The 24,057-nt window shown below is 51.2% G+C and overlaps 1 protein-coding gene across 46 annotated transcripts in view; it reads left to right on the plus strand.

The window, feature by feature from the left end:
* Positions 1 to 24,057, plus strand: part of LOC105469526 (neurexin 2) — a 117,493-nt gene that overhangs the window by 35,367 nt on the left and 58,069 nt on the right. For 29 of the 46 annotated variants that reach the window (XM_011720642.3, XM_071074369.1, XM_011720641.3 and 26 more), the window contains 4 exons: positions 1,183 to 1,484; positions 10,893 to 10,937; positions 19,629 to 19,790; positions 20,546 to 20,984. In XM_011720642.3, coding sequence (XP_011718944.1) covers positions 1,183 to 1,484; positions 10,893 to 10,937; positions 19,629 to 19,790; positions 20,546 to 20,984 — 948 coding nt within the window. The remainder of the gene's footprint in view (positions 1 to 1,182; positions 1,485 to 10,892; positions 10,938 to 19,628; positions 19,791 to 20,545; positions 20,985 to 24,057) is intronic. The other 17 variants (XM_071074370.1, XM_071074373.1, XM_071074371.1 and 14 more) reach the window with 2 other exon arrangements.

A 24,057-nucleotide genomic window follows, 5' to 3' on the forward strand; every position in this document is an offset into this window, starting at 1 on the left:
ACGGCCAGTGTTGTTTGCCCTGCACCTGTCCTGTGAGGTAGGCAGGGCCAGCTGTGTGCCACTGCTTAATGGCCAGAAGTAGCCACTGGTAGAGCCCAGGTCCTCTAGTTTGTCCTGACTTCATATCCGGTTCTCTTCTCTCTGCTTGCACTCTGGCTTGTGCCGGTGTTGGACGGAAACTTCAACTTCTTGGTACTACGGAGTCATTGTCTTCTCACTTGTTACCAGCTTACAGAATGCTGACAATCCCTCAGGCTCTCCCAGTAGTTTTTGCTTCTGCTTAAAAAGTGCCAGTGGAAGGGCCCTGTGCCAGGTGCCTACGGACACACATGCACATACACAGACATGCGCACACACGAGGCCCAGGCCTGCCCTTGCCCTGTCACTCTCTGGGCACACACAGGTCACATCCAGGCACTCTTTGCTCTCCACCTTGGCCCTGTCTGCGCTGTCCTTGGCTTGGAGTAGGGAGCTGGGGGTGGAGATGATAGCTGGGGCGGTGGCCACCCATGTGAGCTCTGCCTGGTGGCCTGTTGCTATCTGGTGCATATCCCTGTCACCTGCATTGCCTTCCTGTGTGTCTTCCTGACCCTTCCCCCATTCCCCCACCTCCCATTCTCCTCATCTCCTCCCTGCTGAACAGCAGGCCTATTGGTCCCATCCCATATGGTGAGGCTGAAACTGTCTTCAGGCACTGAGATTGGCCATCGCTGGAGGAGAGGCAGGAAGGGAGGTGGGCTGTGCGTAGGAGGCCCTTGTGGACCCTGCCATATGGGAGGAGCACCCAGGGAAAAGTAAGGCAGAGCCTCTTATTTCCCTTCTATGTCCCTTTGTTAAGGGGAGTGGCCGATGGGAAGGTAGCTGGGGAGGAGACAGTGAGCACCCTCTGCTCTGCCGGATCCTGTGGCAGAGTAATTGTCAGCTGTCAGTATGGGAGCCACTTAGCAGCCTCCTGGTTTGGAAATGGACACGGGGGACATTGACTTTTGACAGCAGAGACGGCAGGGTCCCGAGAGGATGGTTGACAGGCCAAGGGAGGGAAAGGGGCCTAAAGCTACAGGTTGGGACCTCTGGGCTCCTGGTGCCCAGGACCAGTGCCTGGGTTGCTGGAGGGGAGAGGGAAGCACTGGCGTACCCTACCCCATTCAGTCTTCTCCCGTTTCCCCACACCATGGCATCCAGGCAAGGAGGAGTTTGTGGCGACCTTCAAAGGCAATGAGTTCTTCTGCTACGACCTGTCACACAACCCCATCCAGAGCAGCACTGACGAGATCACGCTGGCCTTCCGCACCCTGCAACGCAACGGCCTGATGCTGCACACAGGCAAGTCGGCCGACTACGTCAACCTGTCCCTCAAGTCTGGGGCTGTCTGGCTGGTCATCAACCTAGGCTCAGGTGCCTTCGAGGCCCTCGTGGAACCCGTCAATGGCAAGTTCAACGACAACGCCTGGCACGACGTCCGGGTCACCCGAAACCTGCGCCAGGTAGGGGGAGTGAGAAGAAGGCCAGGGATTAGCTATATCTGGGGCAGAACGGGGGTTGGGAGAGGGGGCTGCCGGGAGCTTGTGATGGAGGGATCAGGGCTGGGCAGTGAGGTGTGGTTCTGGAGAAGAACAGAGATTGGGGCTGTGAGGGTCCCAACATAAGGCTGCAGTGGCTGGCAGGCTTCAGAGACTAGGGAGCTGAGCTAGGAGGAGGCTCCAGAGCTGCCCCTGGGCAGGAGCCTGAGGGCAGGGGAAGGACTGGGCTCAGGTTGTTGGGAGCAGCTGGGCTTTCAAGGATTGGGGCTAAGAAATCAGGTGATTTAGCAGGAGGGCAATTCAGGAGATGGGAGGAGTGAGCCAGTGCCTGAATGGGTGTGCCTGGGTGCCAGGGGATGGGGAGGGGCTCCTGTGGAGTGGGCAGGCTTTGGCCTGGTGGAGAAGATGAGGGTGTCCCAACACTTGGGCAGCAAAGCATGAAGGCAAGCCTGAGTTATGTGTGGGGGCAGGATGTGTTCTGCCCCCAGCCGAGGATTTTTTAGGGCAGAGGCAGAGATGGAGCCAGTGAGGTGGTGGCGTAGCAGGTGGGTGACAGAGAGCAGGACCAGAGGAGGGGCTTGGCCCCTTATCTCCTTGGGCAGGACATGCCCTTCTTTTCCTTCTCTTTCTTTCAGCCCTTGGGAGGGCTGCCAGGCCCTCCCAGCATCCATGGCTTGCTTTCTGCCTCCTCCGGCTCCTGGGCAAGCCCATACAGGTGCTCAGAGACCTTGCTGCATTGGCTCCTGCAGACAGGAGCTCCTGTTCCCGGATGCTCCCACCAGACAGTTCCTCTTAGCAGTGGTCCTCTTCTCCTTTCCAAAGGCCTCTGGCCAGTCTCTTCCTAGTTATCTTCTCTGAACTTCCTGGTTCTAGCGGTGTGGTGGCTAACTTTCCTTCTCTCCTCCTGTCATCCTCCTTCTCGTCCCCTTCCTCCCACTGAAAGGCTTGTCAGTAGGCTCAGGATCTTGGCTGGCCTCCCACTCTTCTTACTTGTTCTGATTTCATCAATGATGATCTAGTGGGGATACCTCCTCATTAATGCCACTTCTCCTTGCCAGGAGAACACAGTAGCTAGTCCTGCTGCTTTTCCTCAGACCTGCCACTACCTGTTGCAGCCGGGCTCCTACTAATGTGCCTATTCTTAGTGGCCCCTGCGTTTCAGAGAGTGACATGCTTGATGGAGTCACTTCTCAATGCAGGGCTCCTCTTCTTGTCAAATCATCCCTTTACCCAATCAGAGGGCTGTCCCGCGTTGTCATTACCAGGTGCACCTGAGTGTGTCACGTGCATTTGTGACAGTTTCAGATGCCACACACATTTTATTGGGGAGTATGGAGGAGTTGCCTGTGGTGCTTTCTGCTCGCTTTGCTCTCTCTATGACCAGTGCTGTCACCTGGTACTGACTTCGGTAAGATGCTCCAAGTTCAGAGTCCCCATGCATCATATGACCAAAAAATACATGGCACATCCATACTGGGAACAGAGCGGGGAAAAAAGACATGGTCCCTGCCCTTCCAGGAGTTCAGCTCTTGAGGAGACAAGATGAGTCTGTTAAAAGCGAGTAGAGCAGCCGGGCGCAGTGGCTCACACCTGTAATCCCAGCACTTTGGGAGGCCGAGGCGGGCGGATCTCAAGGTCAGGAGATCGAGACCACGGTGAAACCCCATCTCTACTAAAAATACAAAAAATTAGCCGGGCGTGGTGGCGGGCGCCTGTAGTTCCAGCTACTCAGGAGGCCGAGGCAGGAGAATGGCGTGAACCCGGGAGGCGGAGCTTGCAGTGAGCCGAGATCGCACCACTGCACTCCAGCCTGGGCGACAGAGCGAGACTCCATCTCAAAAAAAAAAAAAAAAAAAAAAAAAAAAAAAATTGAGTAGAGCAAAGCCATGCCAGTGCCAAGTGAACAGCAGAAACCTTAAACACCCTACGACTAGAGTGATACCCAAGACGAGGGAGAGGTCTGTGGCTAGGGGAGGTGGAAAAGCCACACAGAGGAGGAGACACTCGGTCTCAGTAGTGCTGAGTGTAGACAGTGACTCTTGGTTGCTTCTTCCTGGGGTTCCCGTAGTTGAGAGTCCAAGCTGGTAACTGATGGAAACCTCTTCCCCTGGATTGTTCTACCAGAAGGCTCAGAGCAGAGGCAGGTCATATGGACCCTAAAGCAGGTCCTGAGGTCCACAGAGGGTGTCTGCTTAAAGACTTTGATTGGGCACTCTCTTTGAAAAGGGATTCTGGGGGAATTTCTTGACTCCAGTCCACACCCATAAATATGAAGTGTTGGAGCTGCAGACAAGCAGTCCTCTCTTGGTCGTCATGGCTACTAGGGGAAGGTCAGCCCCAGAGCCATGCTTTGGCTCCACTGCCCTCACTCAAGGCCTAGACTGTGGCCAAGTTCAGCCTCACCAGGCCCTTCATGGGCCTGTTTTTCCTGGCCTCAAAGAGTAATTTATTGGATCTTGTGTCCCTCGAGCAGTGTTTCTCAGTCACTCAATTGTGTTGCGCTCCCCGGGAGACATTTGGTAACATCTGGAGACATTTTGGGCTGTCATAACTTGGGGGTGCCACTGTCATCTCATGGGTAGAGGCCAGAATGATGCTGAACACCCTACAGTTTGCAGGACAGCCCTCATAACCAAGAATTATCTAACCCCAAATTGTCAGTAGTGCTGATATGGAGAAGCCCTACTCAACCAAGTTTCCTTCCTTCCTTCCTTCCTTCCTTCCTTCCTTCCTTCCTTCCTTCCTTCCTTCCTTCCTTCCTTCCTTCCTTCCTTCCTCCCTCCCTCCCTCCCTCCCTTCCTCCCTCCCTCCCTCCCTCCCTCCCTCCCTTTCTTTTTTAAAGACGGAGTCCCAGTCTGTTGTCCAGGCTGGAGTGCAGTGGCATGATCTCGGCTCACTCCAACCTCCGTCTCCTAGGTTATAGTGATTCTCCTGCCTCAGCCTCCCGAGTAGCTGGCATTACAGGTGCCTGCTACTATGCCTAACTAATTTCTGTATTTTTAGTAGAGATGGGGTTTCACCATATTGGCCAGGCTGGTCTCGAACTCCTGACCTCAAATGATCCTCCTGCCTTGGCCTCCCAAAATGCTGGGATTACAGGCGTTAGCCACCACACCCGGCCTCAATCAAGTTTTTGTAGTGTCTGGGTGACATCCTGGGATTGGAACAACACTTATGTGATAAGAAGGGTGATGATGGGTGGAGTGATTTGAATCAATATTCTGTCTCCCCCACGTTTGGTGGGCCAGGAGCAAGGACAGGGAGAAATGACATCTGTCTTCAGCCTTAATAAGATAGAGGGCCAGGATCTGAGAACACTGTGGTTTCCAGGTTATTTTTCTCATTTGATTAGAATGGCCAGGGAGATGGCCTTCTGGGGAGGACCTGCCTGAGAACCAGCACTGAGGGGTCTCCATTCCCTTTGCTTCTGCAGCCATGGGAGTGGGTCAAAGGCCAGCTCCAAAGACTGGAAGGAGGCAGAATTTCCCTTTTTCCCTTGGACTTGGTAATTATCCCTGGAATCATCTAGAGGCTCTCAGAACATAGCAGTTAGGACCAGGGGCACCTGATGAGACAGTGTCTCGCTCTCTCCTTTCTCTCCTTTCAAATCCAGCCCTCGAGGTCACTGTGACTGGAGGTGTCTCTTGGAGGATCTTGGCAGGAATTGTTACCTCTGAGGATTCCCCGAGGTCTATTTTAAATCCTGGGCCCACTCTCCTTCCATACCCAGTATGCTTCCTAACTGCCTCCCACCACCATGCAAGCAGTGTGCAAACCCATTTCCTCATTAGCCAGCACCAAATTTGGAAGACAAGCTGGCTATCCAAATATCACATGGTGCTTCCTCCTGCCCAGCTTGGATAACTCCTCTCCTTGCTGCAGAGGCTTTCAGGAGCTCCTCCAGGTCCCAGAAATGGAGTCGCCAAGGATGCAGTCCTCAAGGATGGAGTCCCTCAAAGATGTGGTCCCCAAGGATGGAGTCCCCAAGGATGCAGTCCCCAAGGATGGAGTCTCCTAAGGATGCATTCTCCTAGGGATGGAGTCCCCAAGGATAGAGTCCCCTAAAGATGCAGTCCCCAAGGATAGAGTCTGCCAAGGATGGAGTCCCCAAGGATAGAGTCTGCCAAGGATGGAGTCCCCAAGAATGGAGTCCCCAAGGATGGATTCCCCAATAATGGAGTCCCCCAGGGGCAGAGTACCTTAAAGATGCAGTCCTCAGGGATGGAATCTGCCAAAGATGGAGTCCCCAAGGATGGAATAGCCAAAGATGGAATCCCCAAGAATGGAGTCCCCAGGGTTGGAGTCCACCAAGGATGCAGTCCTCAAGGATGGAGTCCACAAGCATGCGGTCTTCAAGGGTGGAGTCCACCAAGAATGCAACCCTCCAAAGATGGACTCCCCAAGCATGCAGTCCCCAAGGATGGAGTCACTAAGGATGAGGAGACCCCTGGGAGTCTAGGAATGCATTCCCCTAAGGATGGAGTCCCCAGGGGTGGAGTCCATCAGGCAATTAGATTCCTTTCCTCTCCTTCCTGCCCAGGCCTCTCTCCCTCTCTGGCATGGCATACACCCTGTCTCAGGGCCTGCTGTGCTGTTCTCCATACTCATCCATGCCAACTTTCTTAGTTTTTCCCTTTGTTTTCACAGTTCTCCTACAGACACCACTCATTTGCCCTCCTTTCTGCCTGGTGAAATCCTAGATCTGAGGTTTGAGTCAGAAAGACCAGGTTCAAATCCCAGCTCTGCCAATAGTTTGAGTGTTTTTAGGCAAGTTATACAACTTCTGTGAGCTTCAGCTCCTCATCAGCAAAGTGAGAATGAGCCTTTTGATGACTAACTGGGGTATTGCCTTAAAACACTCAACACAGTGCCTGGAACAAATTAGTTGTGTTTTTTTCAATCCTTCAAGCCCAGTTTAAATGCCACCATCTTCATAAAACCTTCCTTGATCCATTCCTCCAGCCAACCTTCCTTCTTGGCTATGTTCTTTGAGCCCTTGGAAATGTGTATTTGAGCCCTCTCATCACATTCTGCCTGTGTTGTCAATATTTGTGGTCATTCCTTATCTGTACTTCTAGATGGTAAACAAATTAGTGGCTTAATATCAGCAACTATTGAGTGTTTGTAGTTGTTTTCCTAGTAGTTTTTTTCTGATCCATTTGGTCTCTTTCTTGAAGACAACTGGTAAGGTTTTGGACGCGAGGACCCATGTCCAAAAGTAGCAGATCTAACTACTTCGTGTGAGCACTGAACTACTTCTTGTCCTCTTGGGAAAAAACCCTCCAATTCACTTTTTTACTTATTTTATTTTATTTTTTTTTTTGGCAATAGAGTCTCACTTTGTCTCTCAGGCTGGAGTGCAGTGGCGCAATCTCGGCTCACTGCAACCTCTGCCTCCCAGGTTCAAGTGATTCTCCTGCCTCAGCCTCCTGAGTAGCTGGGATTACAGGTTCCTGCCACCATGCCCAGCTAATTTTTGTATTTTTAGTAGTCATGGGGTTTCACCATGTGGGCCAGGCTGCTCTTGAACTGTTGACCTCAAGTGATCCACCTACCTCAGCCTCCCAAAGTGCTGGGATTACAGGCATGAACCACCGCGCCCGACCCTAATTCACTTTACAAGACCAGAAGAACACCTCTCCTGGTCCCTCCTCTAAATTTCCTCGGGACTTTATCTTTCTGTCACAGCGCTTCTCAGATCGCACTGTAACGTCTCTACCCACTAGCCCCTGGCCTCAAGGATCTCATTGTCTTTACTATCTCACCTAATTTTTATGACAACTCCGTGAGGTGGAGATATTATTCCGATTTTACTGACACAGAAGATTAAAGAACTTGCTCAAGGTTATCCATTTAGGAAGTGGTGGAGTTGGAAGTCTGACTTTGAAACCACTCTGTTCCTCTGCCTCCGAGTGAGGGCCTGGTTGTTGTCATTGGTGCAAAATGCAAAGAGGCTGGGGTTTGTCCTGTGCTTCTGTCATTCTTGGATGTTCTCAGATCTTGAAGCCATTTTAATGTTCTGCTTGTATCTCTGAAAAATGGGTCCCTCTTATGTGCAAGTGGAGTGGGTTGCTCTTCTCTTTGTCTTGAGCTTCTTTTACTCAAGCTCCACAGATTGTCTTCACCCCAGATTTTTATGATTTATGTAAATATTCCCCTCTCTTGGCTTTCTTGAGCGGGCTGGAGCTACACTCAGATTTCAAGGTGGAGATGGGGTATAGTTTTGTCCTGAGGCTCTCCTTTCTACCTGGTGAATTCCTAGAGCTAGTGTTTGAGTCAGAAAGACTTGGTAAAAATGACCACTTGATATGATGCCTGACTTCTCCCCTCTGTGACTTTGATACCCTTCTCATTCATCATGTGTTGTCATGCTTGTGCTCCTAGGCTCCAGGAGCTCTCTAGCTCTTTCTGTGAATGGGGATAAAGCCTTCGTTGCTCATCTGTTATTCTGAAGCCTCAGCTCTCCAGATCCTGGCCATTGGGAAGGCTTAGGCTGCTGTGTACCCCTTCCCTGTGCTGTGTCCCAGGCTACCAGGAATGGGTTCTGGTGGAAGCTGCATTCTAGTATTTCACGACAATTGACCCCATAAGCACGATCTCCATTGGACTGGGTCTGGATCCATAATCCTTAGGTCTAGAGGGGCCCCATCTCATCTACTCCAACCCTACTATTTTTAAGAGGAAGGCTGGATCTCTCATCAAATTTGTGGAAGGCCCAAGGGTTAGAACTCACATCTCTTTCTTCTCAGTCCTGATTTTTTTTTTTTTTTTTGAGACAGAGTCTCACTCTGTTGCCCAGGGTGGAGTGCAGTGGTGTGATCTTGGCTCACTGGAAGCTCCGCCTCTCGGGTTCACACCATTCTCCTGCCTCGGCCTCCCAAGTAGCTGGGACTACAGGGACCTGCCACCACGCCCGCTAATTTTTTGTATTTTTAGTAGAGATGGGGTTTCACCATGTTAGCCAGGATGGTCTTGATCTCCTAACCTCGTGATCCACCCGCCTTAGCCTCCCAAAGTGCTGGGATTACAGGCGTGAGCCACCGCACCCGGCCATCAGTCCTGATTCTTAATTTGCTGTTCTACTTGTTAAAATGGAATCTTCTTCTTAAAGTTGAAAACATTTAAATCTTATTTTATTCTCCACAACCAGTTCTAACTCAAAGAGTAGTAGTTGGATTTTTACCTCCAATGCCTTTTTATTCCTGCCTTGTTTGACTAGGGCAGTGAAACCAGACAACACTTACCTTTTTGGGTCTGGTTGTTTAGCTGCCCTGAAGCTAATTGTTCCTTGTTCTGACTAGTTGGCCTCTTCATTTCATGACAGTCCTACCAGCCGCCAGTACTAATCCTCTTAAAACACGCTATCCCCTGGCTCCCATCACTGCACCTGCAATTAGACTCTTCTCTTGCTATGTAAACTGCTTCTGCATCACTAATAATTAATATTGGTTATTCAGCACTTCTTCTGGCTGCTAAATATTGAATTCTGTTATTTTTAATTATACGAGGCCCTTATTCATTATCTTACTGAATTAGTCCTGTGCCCACTGGTTATAACAACTCTCTAACTAATGGATCTGTCCCTAGAATACCTCTCCTTCTCACAATCACACTCTCTGGGGTACAGTTTAGTATTTAACAGGCATCAAGCAATAATGTCCCTCCATCTCTAATACTCTTAAGTAAAGCTGCCTCAGTGCCTCTGACGTGTCCTCCCCAAAGACAAGGATAATTTGGAAGGTGGGTGTTGCTGCTGTCTGTGGCAATGAGAAGAGAAAATGAACTTAGAGCCACATGAGAGTGGGGACACTAGAGACTGGGGTAGAAAGAGTGCGCTTATAGCTTAGGGGGAAGTCAGGGATTTTAGAGGTTCCTTTTTATGGGTGTAGGGGGGTGAATTTCTGGTGCTGGCTCTGGGGAGTGGAGACTCAGGGGGTTGTGGGTGTACATGAAAGGAGGCTATGCTGCCGGGATGGCCTTACCAATTCTAGAGACTGGTAGAGGTGGTGGTGGTGGTTGGCACTTGATTCTGGGAGGGACAGCAGCCCGGAGAGTAAGAGAATGGGGTTGGGGTGATTGAAGAGCCTGGAGAACTTTTGGGGAAAGTTCTGAAAAGTCAAGGTGGACACGTGGGAGGAGTCAACTATGGGTGGGAGATGGGGAGGAGAGGGAGGAGGGTTGCAATAATTTGATATAATGTGTGAGCCATCTGCCAGCCCATGGAGGGCAACATTTCCTTTTCCCTGTACTGGTGGCGACTTACTCTCTCTTCCTTTCTTAAGGACGAGAAGAAAAAAAACAAAAAACAAAAACAGAGGAGCTGCCCCTCTCCTCAGTGACTCCCAGGATCAATTTGCGTATTCTCCATCCCCAGGAAAAGCAGGCATCCATGGTCCCTCCTATGCTCCTTGGGAACCCCTTCCTTTTGCCTCCAAAATGAAATTGCCTTTCATTCTTGCCAGTCCTTTGATTCTCCAGGGGTGATGCCCACTCTTCTTCCAGCCTGATAGCCAGCTGGCCCATCACCAACTGGTTAATCCATTAACCCGGTATGGCCACTGGTCAGCCAGTTGGCCAGCACCAACTCGCTCTTTAGCCAGTTCTCTGGAAAGCCATCTGGTTGATCAGTTAGCCAACAAACCTGTAAGTCCATGGCTCCAACCAATAGCCCATCCCTCCTCACAGCCCTTGTTCCCTCCCTTCCTTCCCCTAAACTCTCTAACATTTCAGCTGATAGGACTTACTAATACTGCATAATTGGGTCTGCTTCTTAATCCCCTGCCTTCCCTCTCTCACCCTTCTGTTGGAAAACCCCGTTGCCGACTCTGTGTGTGTTACTAACACGCTTATAACCCAGGGGACCAAGGGATGGGCAGGGACAGGTGGGGCAAGGTATGAATGAAAAACCGAACTAACCTTTCTGTCTCATCTGCGGAATGTCGGCCATCTTTAAGTCTTTGGTTTCTTGGTCCAGTTCTTTTGTTGTTTTCTTCTCTACTAACCAAGGTCTCTAACTGTTCCCCTTCTCTGCAGACGGCTCGTCTTCGGGGAGGGGATGAGGGGGAAGAGGAATCCAGAGGAGGGATGGGGGACGGATGGGGAGAAGAAGGAACTTAATTTTTGTGTGTGTTTTATTTCTCCTCCCTCCATTATAATTTAATTTTCTTTAAACAAATACTTTCGCTGAACCTAAGGTGGGAGGGTTGGAACAAACAACCAAATATATATAGATATATATTTTTTCCTCCTTCCTTGAGTTTCACAGTTGGTCATTTTATTTTTCTTTTCTTTTCGTTCTGTTCTTTTGTTGTTGTGTTTGTTGTTGTTTTTTGACATCCCCCTCCTCCCCATCCCCCTATATCTCCGGTGAAGCACGCAGGGATTGGACACGCTATGGTAAACAAACTGCATTATCTGGTAGATATCACTCTAATTGTCTTACCGTTTGGTTTGCCGTGGGTTTTTTTAACTGTTCGATTCTCCTTCTTTTGTTTCCTCTCCCTGTTTGGTTTTTTGGTTGTTTTGCTCTTCCAATTGTTTTTTGCGTCCTGGACAATCTTTAGATTTTGCTTCTCTTTTAGTTTCCCTCTTTCCCTTTTCTTTCTTTTTTTGGTCCAAACTGAAATACAAAAGACAAATGGAAATCGAGGAATTTGGCTTGTCCCTGCTGTAATCCCTAACTCCTGAATTCAGATTCCTGGCCAGAGAGACCTGGGGGCAGGCCCCATGTTCATCGGCTCTGGTTAGACCAGCCCCGATGCCAGGCTGCTTATTTCTATTGCTTTATTTTGTTCTTTTCCCTCCCCTCCCTTGTTTTTTCTCTTTGATTTAGTTTCTTGGTCCCCTGAAAATCCATGGAAAACACCATCCCATGACATGCTATGCTCTGCTCACTGTCAGCTCCCTGGACAGGGCCCCTCAAGTTTGAGGAGGGGGCTGGGGGTGAGACCTCCAGTGGCAGCCAGCGGGGTGGGTTCCCAGGGGTGGGGGGCATGGCCTTGGGAGATGCGGAGCTGTCTGAGATCAGTCCAGACCTCATGCAAATCATCAGTTCATAGCAGTTTGGGGGCTGCCCCATGCTGGCTGCTGCGGGAAAGGTGCCGTCCCTTCCCTCACTTCTCAGCCTTGAGAGTTCCTGGTTCCAAGTCCCCTACATTTTGCATGGCATGAATGGTCTTTTCCCCCAACCAGGGATAGCGTCCAGTTCCCCGCAACTGCTCTGCTGCTCTGACTAACACTGTGTTTCACACTGTCTTCCTTCCCCTCACCCCCTGCCCTCTCTGCCCACTGCCTGCCCCGCATGGCCTCTGACAGGGGCTGGTTTCCTTTCCTGTTGAGGGGAGTGAGAGGAGGAGGCCTGCAGGGGTGGGAAGGGGCAGCATTGGTTGTCCTTGTCACCCAGTTCCTCTGTTTGGGTTGGGCTCAGTCCTGGTGAGTGTTGGTGTGGGTGTCTGTGTAAATGCAGCTGGTGTGTGTTGGTGTGTGGGTGTGACTGTGTGTAAATGTTGGCGTGACATTTCGGGGTGTTAGTGGGAAGCTGTACTGTGTATGTGCGAGGCTCTGCTGGTGACTCTCCATGTGTGAGCTGGTGTGAGCTGGGGGCTGCGTGACTGTGTAGGTTTTTGAGCCTGGTGAGGACTCTGTGTGGAGGTGGACTGTGGGGACTGGCCCTTCAGTCGCGGTGCCATGGCAGGCAGGAACAGGGAAGGAGCTGGGGCTAGCTCTTTGCTCCTTGCCTTGCCTCAGAGTGTGTGCCCGTAGGCCTTGCTGCGTGCGATCCCCTGGGATTCCCTTGTGCCTGCCCAGTCCTGGCTCTGCAGCAGCAGCCGGTTAGTCATCGCCTATTAATAATGCAGAGTGATTGAGCACCAGGCTGGGGACCCTGCAGATGGACGTGTCTGCTCCTGTGGGGCTGGCGCTGCTTGGGGCAGCTGCCTGGCCTGCCCAGCCGCCCAGGTTTGCATGGCTGGCTGGTGAGGAGGGAAGCGTAACAGTTGGGGCTCCCAATCTGAGTGTCTCCCCAACTTCCCTAGGAGGCTGTACCTCTGAGGCTACATCTGGCTTTTCCTGACACTTATGCGGGTCCATGTTTTCCTGCACCCATATAGACTAGTGCCCATGGCCAAAGACATTCTGGCCCTCCCCAATTTAAGATCTCAGGTTACCACTCCCAGTGGTCTTGGTGTTCCAATGGGGCATACAGTGCCAGGTTTCTTGTTCCTCCAGCTGCTGCTTCTAGGAGTTAGCTGCTACCTGCCCAGCTTAGGCCAGGCCATTGAGTACCTGTCAGGAGTTGGCCATTTGGAACTTTCTTTATGGTGCTTCAGTAGATAGCCAACCTGTGACTTTGGGGACAGAAGGGAGGCAAGATCAAGCCATGTGGTACACCCCAAGCCTCTGGGTAATACCATCCTAGAATTAGGACCCAGCAGACTTTCCATCTAGCCTCAATTTGGTTAAAAATTGACCACGTGGGTTGAGTCTACTAAAGCTCAGTTTCCTTATCTACCAAATGGGCTGATAGGGGTAATATACCTGCATTGCCTACTACATGGAATCAGTGTGAAGATCAAGTAGAGTAATAGAAGTGAAAACATTTGTACTCTGTAAAGGAAATTGTAGTGTTACTAAGCTTTATAAAATGTTAACTGATTGTCTCAGTGTTTCCAGGGCAGGGATGTTTTGTAAAGAAATGATTCTCTTCCATAGCAAACCCTGGAGAATACAACATCTCTGGCCCACTGGAGATCCTATTACTTACTATCTCTTCTTAAGAATCAGTCCCAAAAGAACTGTATGAAACCCTAGAATGCTTCAGGAATTGGGCTGGAGAAGAGGAGGAAAGATGAATGACTTGATTAAATTGGTTAAGAAGCAACAACCAGCTAGGCACCTGTAATCCCAGCTACTTGAGGCTGAGGTGGTTAAGTTGGTTAAGAAGGAAACAATCTGCTGGGTGTGGTGGCTCACTCCTGTAATCCCAGCATTTTGGGAGGCTGAGGCGGGTGGATCACCTGAGTCCAGGAGTTCAAGGCCAGCCTGGCTAACATGGTGAAACCCTGTCTCTACTAAGAATACAAAAAAATAGCCGGGTGTGGTGATGGGCATCTGTAATCTCAGCTACTCAGAAGGCTAAGGCAGAAGAATTACTTGAACCTGGGAGGCCAAGGTTGCAGTGAACCGAGATCGCGCTACTGCACTCCAGCCTGGGTAACAGGAGTAAAACTCCATCTCCAAAACAAAACAAAACAGAACAAAACAAAACACAAAACAAAAAGAAGAAGCCAACAACCAGCTATGAACCTGTAATCTCAGCTACTCAAGGCTGAGATGGGAAGATTGCATGAGCCCAGGAGTTCAAGACTAGCCTGGATGACATAGCAAGACCCCCCTCCCCTCTTTTTTTTTTTTTTGGAGATAGAGTCTGGCTCTGTTGCCTAGGCTGGAGTGAAGTGACATGATCTCGGCTCACTGCAACCTCTGCCTCCTGGGTTCAAGCAATTCTCATGCCTCAGCCTCCTGAGTAGCTTGGACTACAGGTGCACTCCACCACACCTGGCTAAGTTTTTGTATTTTTAGTAGAGACAGGATTTCACCGTGTTGCCCAGGCTGGTCTCGAATTCCTGAGCTCAGGCATTCCACCCACCTCGGCTTCCCAAAGTGTTAGGATACAGGCATGAGCCATTGTGCCCCAGCAAGACACCATCTCTAAAACAAACAAACAAACAAACAAACAAACAAGACCCTATCTCTAAAACACACACACACACACACACACACACACACACACACACACGCACACACACACACACACAAACAAACAAACAAACAAAAGTAAACAATACTGTCTTGTTTCAGCCCTGAAAATGAAAGTATCTGCTAAATTCTGAGTCTCTAAAGTCTGCACTTTCCTGCATGAGCAATACTGACTGGTAAACAGATCTAGTTGCGTTTTGGTAGCCTCACAGACCTTCATAAACCTGTACTAGGAATCAGCTCTTTCCGGCCAAGACCAGAGTCTGAAGCCTTGTAACAGGGTTCGATGTGTTCTGATTCCCAAGGCATCCCCCAGACAGGTTTTGGTTAGTTTCCAGTTTATTTTTACTAACTCATTTATATGGACTCTTTTCATGTTGTTTGAGCACTTCTTCTTCGGGGAGAGGGTGGATATAAAGCAAAAAGGCCAACCTTGAGAAGGTTGAGAAGTTTGGATTAGGTGTGATCAGGCTGATGGAGTTTGCTTGTAAAAATAATGATAGTTCTTTGTATACACACTGGGAGTCTTTGAATAGCTTTCCCCTTTCGAATATCATTTAAACTTGATAAATGCCTGGGTTGCACGTAGCAGGCAGAGACTGTTCCCAGTTAACAGATGGGGAAAGCTGAAGCCCAGAGAAAGCACCTGGTCTAGGGTCACATAGCCAGATATGGAGGACTTTCACTTCAGTTTTCTCATTTGGTGCTCAGTGTAAGCCTGGAAGAAATGGGAGCCGCAGAAGTTGTTAAACTCCTCTCACAGATGAGAGTCAGAGGTAAAATGGGATTGTTTTGGAAAAGGATAAAGGCTGAATGAGAGCCCAGGATTTCTGACCTGATATCTTTCCTCTCTATTCCCAAACTATCAAATCCAGACCTCAGGATTCACGACAGGGCTGTGCCTGCCGATTCAGTCCATCTTCATGGTGTATCTTTCCAGCCCGAGTCTCTGGTTAGTTTCTGCCCTCTCATTGAACAGGTAGCTAACCCAAACCCTTAGCAGGACTTGCAGTACCTCACTCAGCCTGGAGACCCTTTCTTCCCCTTTGTCTTTGTCTCTTATTTCCACCCACTCAATCCTAAGGGGATGCCAGGACCTTTCCCCTAGACTAGTTGTTCTTAACCACCTTTGGCTCTTGGATACCTTTGAGAATTTGATGACAGCAATGGACTCTCACAGGAAAAAAGCCCACAGAGCCAGTTTTGCACACAATATCAAGGGACTTGGAATCTCCCTAGCTCAGTCAGCTTGCCCACAAGTTAAAAATACCTGCCCTCTGTCTTGTTCTCCCCAGAATAAGTCCCACTCCCAAGGAGGTCAGTGACCCTGTGACCATCACAGGCAACTGAGAAAGGCTCCAGAAGATGGCAGAAGGATACTTCCCCTCTTCCTCAGCCTTTCTTCCTCAGGCATGGTGGGCATGAAGTGCCCACCAATGTGGAGTTATTTATGGCCAGGGCCTAGTTTCATATCCTGCACAGCCTGCCACAGGGGAGGTGCGTGGAGCAGAAAGAGAAGTGGGGTCAGCAGGGAGGGCTGAGAGCCCACCCAAGTCACAGGCTGCCCCTTGTGGCCACCTGCATCCAGCCTCCCTGCTCCTGGGGAGCACGGTGGGGGCTGGGCCGTGGGCTCCTGCTGCCTCTGCACCCTCTCCCTTCTCCTCTGGCTGGACACAACTCTTCCAGGGCAGAAGCTCTGGCTCATTCCCCTTGGCCAGTTCAGTACCCACTTGGCTCGCTTGTCTGTGTTGAGCGGGTTGGCATGGGTTGGGTGCAGACACTCTGCTACGTCTCAGTGATGCTGTTTGGAAGGAGACAGCTGGAACGTCTCACTGCCCTGGGTAGGATGTGGTATGTACGCAGGTGTGTCTGGGGATTGGTGATTGGTGGCGAATGGGTGGTGGAATGAGTCTTGGGTCGCCTGCTTATGAGGAAGGTAGAGTCAAATGTCTTTTCTCTTTCTTTTTCAACCCTTAAAGTGTCTCTGTCCTAGTGGTCACTCCTCTCTTTTCCCCTCATCATCGGAAGGAAGCTCTCCCTACCTGCGCCCCACAGCTCTGTCGCCTCCATCTCTGATCCTCCCAATGCCCCTGCCCTGCACGCCTTCTTACCTGGCTGCCTTTCTCTGGCCTGTCCTGCTGGGCCTAGCCCTTACCCTGCTCCTCTAACCTGCATGTGTCCAGCTGCAGTGGCTGTTCTGTGTCACACGACCCCCTCCTTTCCCTCCTCCCCCACCGGCCCCACCCCTTCCAGAAGATGCGTGGGGGGGGTTGGGGGGCAGGGGCATCATGAACCCCTGGGGTGGAGGGGGACCGGGGGAATTATTCCCCTGTTTCCTGCTTTTACTAACGAACCTGCCATTTTTGTGTCTGGACTTTGATTTGTCTGAGGGAACAGTCGGGTTTTACTAATCTAAGTCATCTCCCTCCTTGCCTTCCCCAGAGACCTTCCTCCATTCCCTCTACCTTTGGCTTCCTTTCCACCCAGAACCCATCCCCACTTTCTCCCTCTACTCCCCACCTCTGGCTGATCCCCTTCCTCAGGGCACTTCCTTATATTGTCCTTCCTCCTGCTACCCCACCCCCAGGCCCAGCCCTGGGCCATAAGAGGATGATTAAGGCAGCCCTTTCCCAGTAGGGAGCACATGGGAGTGATCTGCAAAAAGCCCAGGGGGCAAGGTGAGATTGTGCCCAGTCAGGAGGGAAACTGAGGAGGGTGTTTCCTCCTCTTTACCCTACACTGTCACCTCGTCTAAGTCTGAGAGGGCAAAGGGAGGGTGACTTTGGCAAATGGAGTGGGACAGAGAGAGCCCATAGGGTGAGGGAGATGGCCAGTGGCTGGTGCCCTGGCTTCTGAGGTCAGGGAGGGAGGACACAGCTGAGGGGCTCAGGTGGGCTGGAGGCCAAAAGAGGAGATTCTCTTCCTGGGGAGCTTTGGGACCAGAAGAGCTCTTTCCCTGCACTGAAGCAGGAGTGCACTTGAGTTTCTGTCACCAAAGTCACAGGCTCCCTAGGTGTTAGGTTCATAGATGGAGATGCCGGCTTTGTGGCCCTGGGTCATAAGATGATCTTTAATGGCTATGTGCTGTATATCCTGGATTATGTTCAGATTAGTGGGGTTACAGGGACATGTCAGGCTGGTGCCTACCTGTCAGGAGCTGACCAGTTGGGGTGACCAGACTTAGGCACAGGAAGTAATCAGCAGCCCAGTTCCTGGTCTCTCAGTGCAGCATCAGGGAGAGTGGAGGTGGAGGGCTGGATGGAGTTGAATTTGTCCCAGGGAGGCCCGTTCAGCCTATTACCCACTCCCTGTCTTCTCCCTGACCTTTCATCCCGGTTCCTTCTTCCCTTTCTCCAGCCCCTCTCTGCCAGGTCTAATCTTGTTTGCATGTTTTTGTGACTAATACTTTGACCCTTCCCTTTTCTACCCAGACCCCTACTTCCCAGCCTTAGGGTGGGGTGGAGGGAAGAAGAAATAAATGGTAATGACCGGCCCTCCCTCAAATAAGATTCAAAAGCTTTCAGACTGCCCCTTTCCACAAAGACCCCCTCTTACCTTCTGCTCTTGAACCTAGTTACCCCAGCACAAGGTTTGATGGTTCCCAGGAGGTGGAAAGTGGGGCTCAGTTCTACCCTATTCACTGCAAGGCTCCAGCCAAGCACGGGGGGATTCGGGGGTCCTGGGAGGGCAGGAAGCTCCCTTACCCCAGTTCTGCTCATGTCCCTTTGGAGTTCCTCCCCTCACCCACTGAGACTATGGACCCCTGGAGACCAGTCGCTGGAAGATGGCTGGTGGCATGTGCATATAGACTGGTGTGGGTGAGGAGGGCATAGGATGTGACTGGAAGGCCCCAATCTCTAGACTGTTCCTGAAAGAGGGTACTGAGGCACCTCTTTCAGTGCAGCATCAGGGAGAGTGGAGGTGGAGGGCTGGATGGAGTTGAATTTGTCCCAGGGAGGCCCGTTCAGCCTATTACCCACTCCCTGTCTTATCCCTGACCTTTCATCCCGGTTCCTTCTTCCCTTTCTCCAGCCCCTCTCTGCCAGGGGAATGAGAAATGGGGTGAGCTGTGGCCTTTGGAAACACAGTGTTGGGCTAACCCTGAGCCAGCTTCCTATTGACCCTGCAGAGCTCTGCCCTCTTTCCCAGCTGACCTTCCCAAACCACTGCCTTCCTAGAGTAGGGGCTCATGGTCTCATAGCCCTTGGCCCTTCTCCCACAACCTTTCTGGGTGTCTTGAACCCTTGTGGGCTGCTTGTAGAGTTAGATTTTTTGGAGACTAGGTGGACATTTGCCTGGGGAGACTGGGGGAGTCAGAGAGTTTCCTGTCCTTGTCACGCTCCGCCCTGCCCCACCTAAGATCACTTCGGCATTCTCCAGGCCACCGCTGAGCCCCCCTGCCTCCTGGAACACCAAGTACTGCCCCATTCCCACTCATCCTGCTTTCTTACTGAACTTTCAGCCCAGGGGCAAGGTATTCATGAGGTTAGCCCTATTCCCCTCTGTTCCCTAAGCTGGCCCTGGCTCCCTGGAGTAACTCTGGTGGTGTCTGTAGACAAGGCAATTAGATAGGAAGAAGGAAGAGTGGACTAATGTAGCTAAAGAGCTCCCTCTCCTTTGGAGGCAAGAGAGTGACCTGAATATAAGGAGATCTGAGGAGCCAAGAGACAGACTCAGGAAAGGGCTAGAAGTACAAACCCGGAGACTGGGCGGCAGGGGTGGAAATCAGCCCCGATGGGCAACCCCAGAAAGTTTCAAGACTTTCTGGGAATATCTGAGTTCCTGGTCCTCACACTGCTATCTTCCATCTCCCTACTGGGTCCAGACTGAAAGGCTTCCCAGCACCCAGCGGAGAGGGCTGCAGGTGAGTCTAAGCCACCAAGGTCTGGGGAACACCATTCTCTGGCACACTTTTGAAAGAAGTTCTGGAGTCATGTGTGTGTCCAGAGAGTACCTTCAGGAGAAGAAAAGTGAGGATGCCATCTGCACCCATCCTGTGCCCCAGAATGGGGGATCCATCCTGGAGCCCACATTCTTGTTCAGAGTGCCTTCCAGGAACAACTTCTTGGGGGACCTCATGGGGAGCTCTAAGTACCCTTCAGGCTCTTGCCTGCTGAGCTGGGGGCAAGAGGGCAGGTCTTAGCCCACCCTGAAACCATCAAATCTTGTGCTGCCTCCTTTTCCTCATTCCTTCTCTCCCCCCACTGTTCCTTCTCCAAGACAAGCAGACATAAAAATGGGGGTCCCCCTCCCCTGCTGCCCTCTGGCCCCTCCTTTGCCCAGCCATAGCTCTTCCTAGGGATTTGATGTTGGTTGTCTCCTGTCTTTCTCCCTCCCTCCTGGGCTGGGCAGGTGACCATCTCGGTGGACGGGATCCTGACCACCACAGGCTACACGCAGGAGGATTACACCATGCTGGGCTCTGATGACTTCTTCTACATTGGGGGCAGCCCCAACACAGCTGACCTGCCGGGCTCACCCGTCAGCAACAACTTCATGGGCTGCCTCAAGGACGTGAGTAGGGCTAGGGAGGGGCTGCAGGCCGTTCAGGAGCCCTTTGGCTCCTGTCTTCAGTGTCACTTAGTCTGACCCGGCTAGGTGTCTGGGTCCTCTGTTCCTTCCAAGTCCATGGTGGGAGACACCCCCTCTTTAAAACCTAAGGCCCACTGACTCTATCAAGAGGCTTCTCTCCTCTCATTTCCTTGAGCCTTAGAAACTCCCATCCTTATAGAGGCCCCTCAAAGGCAGCTGTGAAACAGAGGAAAGAATGCTGGGTGTGAAGACTAAAGACCTTTGCTTGAGTCCCAGCTCTTCCACTTATTGGTTCTGTGACTGTGGTCAAGTCACTTGACTGTCTAATGCTGAGTTTCCTCCTGTGTAGATGGGTAGTCAGTGCCTACTTCATAAGGTTGTGAGGCACACATGAGAGTGTAAGTGAACGTGCTTCATCAAGTAGAAAATGGCTACCACATGTCAGTGGCCTTGTCATTATTATGAATTGCAATTTAGTGGGCACTGAGAGCCCACAGGGCAAGTTACCATGCTCCTGCTGGGCCAGAAGACAGGACAGGACAGGCAAGGGAGGTGCTTGTTCACAGCCTCTGTGCCTGAAGCTCTGGAACAGAGGCCTAAGGGGAGTGGTCTGGTGGAACTGAGCAGGGGCTACAGGGGTGGGTGACTGGGTCCCCTGGTGCTCGCTGCTGGGTGGGAGTGACCAGGCCCTAAGCTGCTTTCTGATTCTTTATACCTGATGCCACCCCTCCCTGCAGGTGGTCTATAAGAACAATGACTTCAAACTGGAACTATCCCGCCTGGCAAAGGAAGGGGACCCCAAGATGAAGCTGCAGGGGGACTTGTCATTCCGCTGTGAGGATGTGGCTGCCCTGGACCCTGTGACCTTTGAGAGTCCCGAGGCCTTTGTGGCGCTGCCCCGCTGGAGCGCTAAGCGCACTGGCTCCATCTCCCTAGACTTCCGCACCACTGAGCCCAATGGGCTGCTGCTCTTCAGCCAGGGCCGGCGGGCTGAGGGTGGAGCTGGCAGCCACAGCTCTGCTCAGCGGGCTGACTACTTTGCCATGGAGCTTTTGGACGGCCACCTCTATCTTCTGCTGGACATGGGATCTGGGGGCATCAAGCTGCGGGCATCCAGCCGCAAGGTCAATGATGGCGAGTGGTGTCACGTGGACTTCCAGAGGGACGGGCGAAAAGGTCAGGAGGCCTCTGGACCCTTCCCCTTCCGTGGGTCACCCCTTTCCATCTGCCCTGACATGCTCTCCGTCTCTCTTCAGCGGGTCTCTTCTACACCGTTTCCTATACTCTTCCCTGCCACCTCTCCTCCACTCCTCCTCACGTCTTCCCAATTGTCCTTTCTGGACATTTGCAGAAAGAGCACACCATTTGGTGTCAGTCAGACCTGGATCACACCTCAGCTCCCCTACTTGCTGCAAGTGAGACTCCATTTCCTTATCTGTAGAAGGAATAATCCCACAAGGGCCATCAAGAGGAGAAAATAAGAGCACACCTGTAGAAGGATTAGTACAGTGGCCAACATAGAGTAGATACCCCATTCTCCTTTAAGAATATATCTTCCGGCCGGGCGCGATGCCTCTCGCCTGTAATCCCAGCACTTTGGGAGGCCAAAGTGGGCAGATCGTGAGGTCAGGAGATCGAGACCATCCTGGCTAACATGGCAAAACCCCATCTCTACTAAAATTACAAAATATTAGCCGGGTGTGGTGGTGGGCACCTGTAGTCCCAGCTACTCGGAGGCTGACGCAGAAGAATGGTGTGAACCCGGGAGGCAGAGCTTGCAGTGAGCCTAGATCACACCATTGCACTCCAGCCTGGGTGACAGACTCTGTCTCAAAAAAAAAAAAAAAAAAAAAGAGAATATATCTTCCCAGCCATGCCTCCCTTCTGTCTAGAGCCATTCAACTTAAAAAAAAAAAAAATTAACTCACTAGGCTAGGCGCTGTGGCTCATGCCTGTAATCCTAGCACTTTGGGAGGCCGAGGTGGGTGGACCATTTGAGGTCAGGAGTTCGAGACTACCCTGGCCAACGTGGTGAAACCCCGTCTCTACTAAAAATACAAAAATTAGCCGGGCATGGTGGTGCACTCCTGTAGTCACAGCTAATTGGGAGGCTGAGGCAGGAGAATCGCTTGAACCTGGGAGGCGGAGGTTGCAGTGAGCCAAAATCCTGCCATTGCACTCCAGCCTGGGCGACAGAGGAAGACTGTCAAAAAAAAAAAAAAGAAAAAAAAAAAATTCGCTCACTCAGCAGTTACTGAGCACCCACTGTGTGCCAGATGCTGTCCAAGGTTCTGGAGATATGGACAGCAGGGAAACTAAAAAGACTATCTTTGCTGTCACAGACCCCCTGTTCTGGTGTGGGGTGGGAGAACATGGAGTGAAAAAGACAGTAAATAGCCCCACACCCCCACCTAGCAGTGAGGGCTCTAGAACAATAAAGTGTCAGGGCAGAGAGTCCTGGCGTCAAGCAGATGCCTGTTCTTGAATCTTCTGTTGCTTCTAACCACTGTCTTCTTCACCCTTCATTTCAGTCTTTTGCATCCTCTTCCTGTTTTCTGTCTGCTAATTCTCTCTCCTTTACTCTTCTCCATCTTGTTAAACATGAGAGAATTATCCAAGAAAGGGAAATTGATATAAATGAGAACTGACACATTATCCTATTTAAGCACTTATCAACGCTCAGCTAAATATATATATATATTTTTATACGGAGTCTTGCTCTATTGCCCAGGCTGAAGTGCTGTGGTGTGTGATCTCAGCTCACTGCAACCTTCACCTCCCGGGTTCAAGCGATTCTCCTGCCTCAGCCTCCTGAGTAGCTGGGACTATAGGCACCTGCCACCACGCCCGGCTAATTTTTTGTATTTTTAGTAGAAACAGGATTTCACCATCTTAGCCAGGATGGTCTTGATCTCCTGTCCTGGTGATCTGCCTGCCTCAGCCTCCCAAAGTGCTGGGATTACAGGCGTGAGCCACAGCACCCGGCCAACATTAGCTAAATTTTTGTGCTCCTCCGCCTGTCACTGAGCTGGGCCTGTGAGTTTGGGTGGAGTGACCATTCCTCCCTGTGCAGGAAGGAGGGGCCCCTGTGGCTCCCGGAGAATGACAGCTTCTCATGGGCTTGCTATTTCTTTCGCTTCCGTCCTTGAAGTGTTGCTTCCCCTGGGCTTCACATTAAATGGTTTCATCCCTGGGTTGTGTCTCAGGACAGCACCAGGAATTCTTCCCAGAGCTCTCTGTGCCCCAGGGTTTCCACCAGGTGGTCAGTAACACTCTAGGTTGGAAGTCTGCCCAAACCTTGCAGGGCACTGCAGGGCTTCCACTTCTCTGTGCTTTTAGGAAGTACTCCTGTTAGCTCACACCAATCTCTGGAGCCAGAGTCTGGACCAGGTCTGGCCGGTACTTGGATTCCTGTCTTGACAATTCTGGACATTTCTGACGACCCATTTCTTTTCTTTTTCTTTTTCTTTCTTTTTTTTTTTTTTTTTTTGAGACGGAGTCTCGCGCTGTGTCACCCAGGCTGGAGTGCAGTGGCGCGATCTCGGCTCACTGCAAGCTCCGCCTCCCAGGTTCACGCCATTCTCCTGCCTCAGCCTCCGAGTAGCTGGGACTACAGGCGCCCGCCACCACGCCTGGCTAGTTTTTTGTATTTTTAGTAGAGACGGGGTTTCACCATGTTAGCCAGGATGGTCTCGATCTCCTGACCTCGTGATCCACCCGCCTCGGCCTCCCAAAGTGCTGGGATTACAGGCTTGAGCCACCGTGCCCGGCTCTTTTTCTTTTTTTTTTTTGAGATGAAGTCTCACTCTGTTGCCCAGGCTGGAGTGCAGTGGTGTGATCTCAGCTCACTGCAACCTCTGCCTCCCGGGTTCAAGTGATTCTCCTGCCTCAGCCTCCCAAGTAGCTGGGATTGTAGGCACATGCCACCACGCCTGGCTAATTTTTGTATTTTTGTTGGAGACAGGGTTTCACCATGTTGGCCAGGCTGGTCTTGAACTTCTGACCTTGTGATTCACCTGCCTCAGCCTCCCAAAGTGCTGGGATTACAGCGTGAGCCACCGTGCCTGGCCTCTGATGATCCATTTCATATGTGTACACAAACACAGACTTGGGGCAGCTATTCCGAGAAAACTATCTTAGATCTTTTCCATTTTTTTTCTATTTTTGTTTTTGCAATTGTGGTAAATGATACATAACAAAATTTACCACCCTTTCCTGCACATCACGTGGGACAGAGAAAAAAATGAAA

The sequence above is a fragment of the Macaca nemestrina genome, chromosome 12, assembly GCF_043159975.1.
Source record: "Macaca nemestrina isolate mMacNem1 chromosome 12, mMacNem.hap1, whole genome shotgun sequence".
In the NCBI taxonomy this organism is placed as follows: Eukaryota; Metazoa; Chordata; class Mammalia; order Primates; family Cercopithecidae; genus Macaca; species Macaca nemestrina.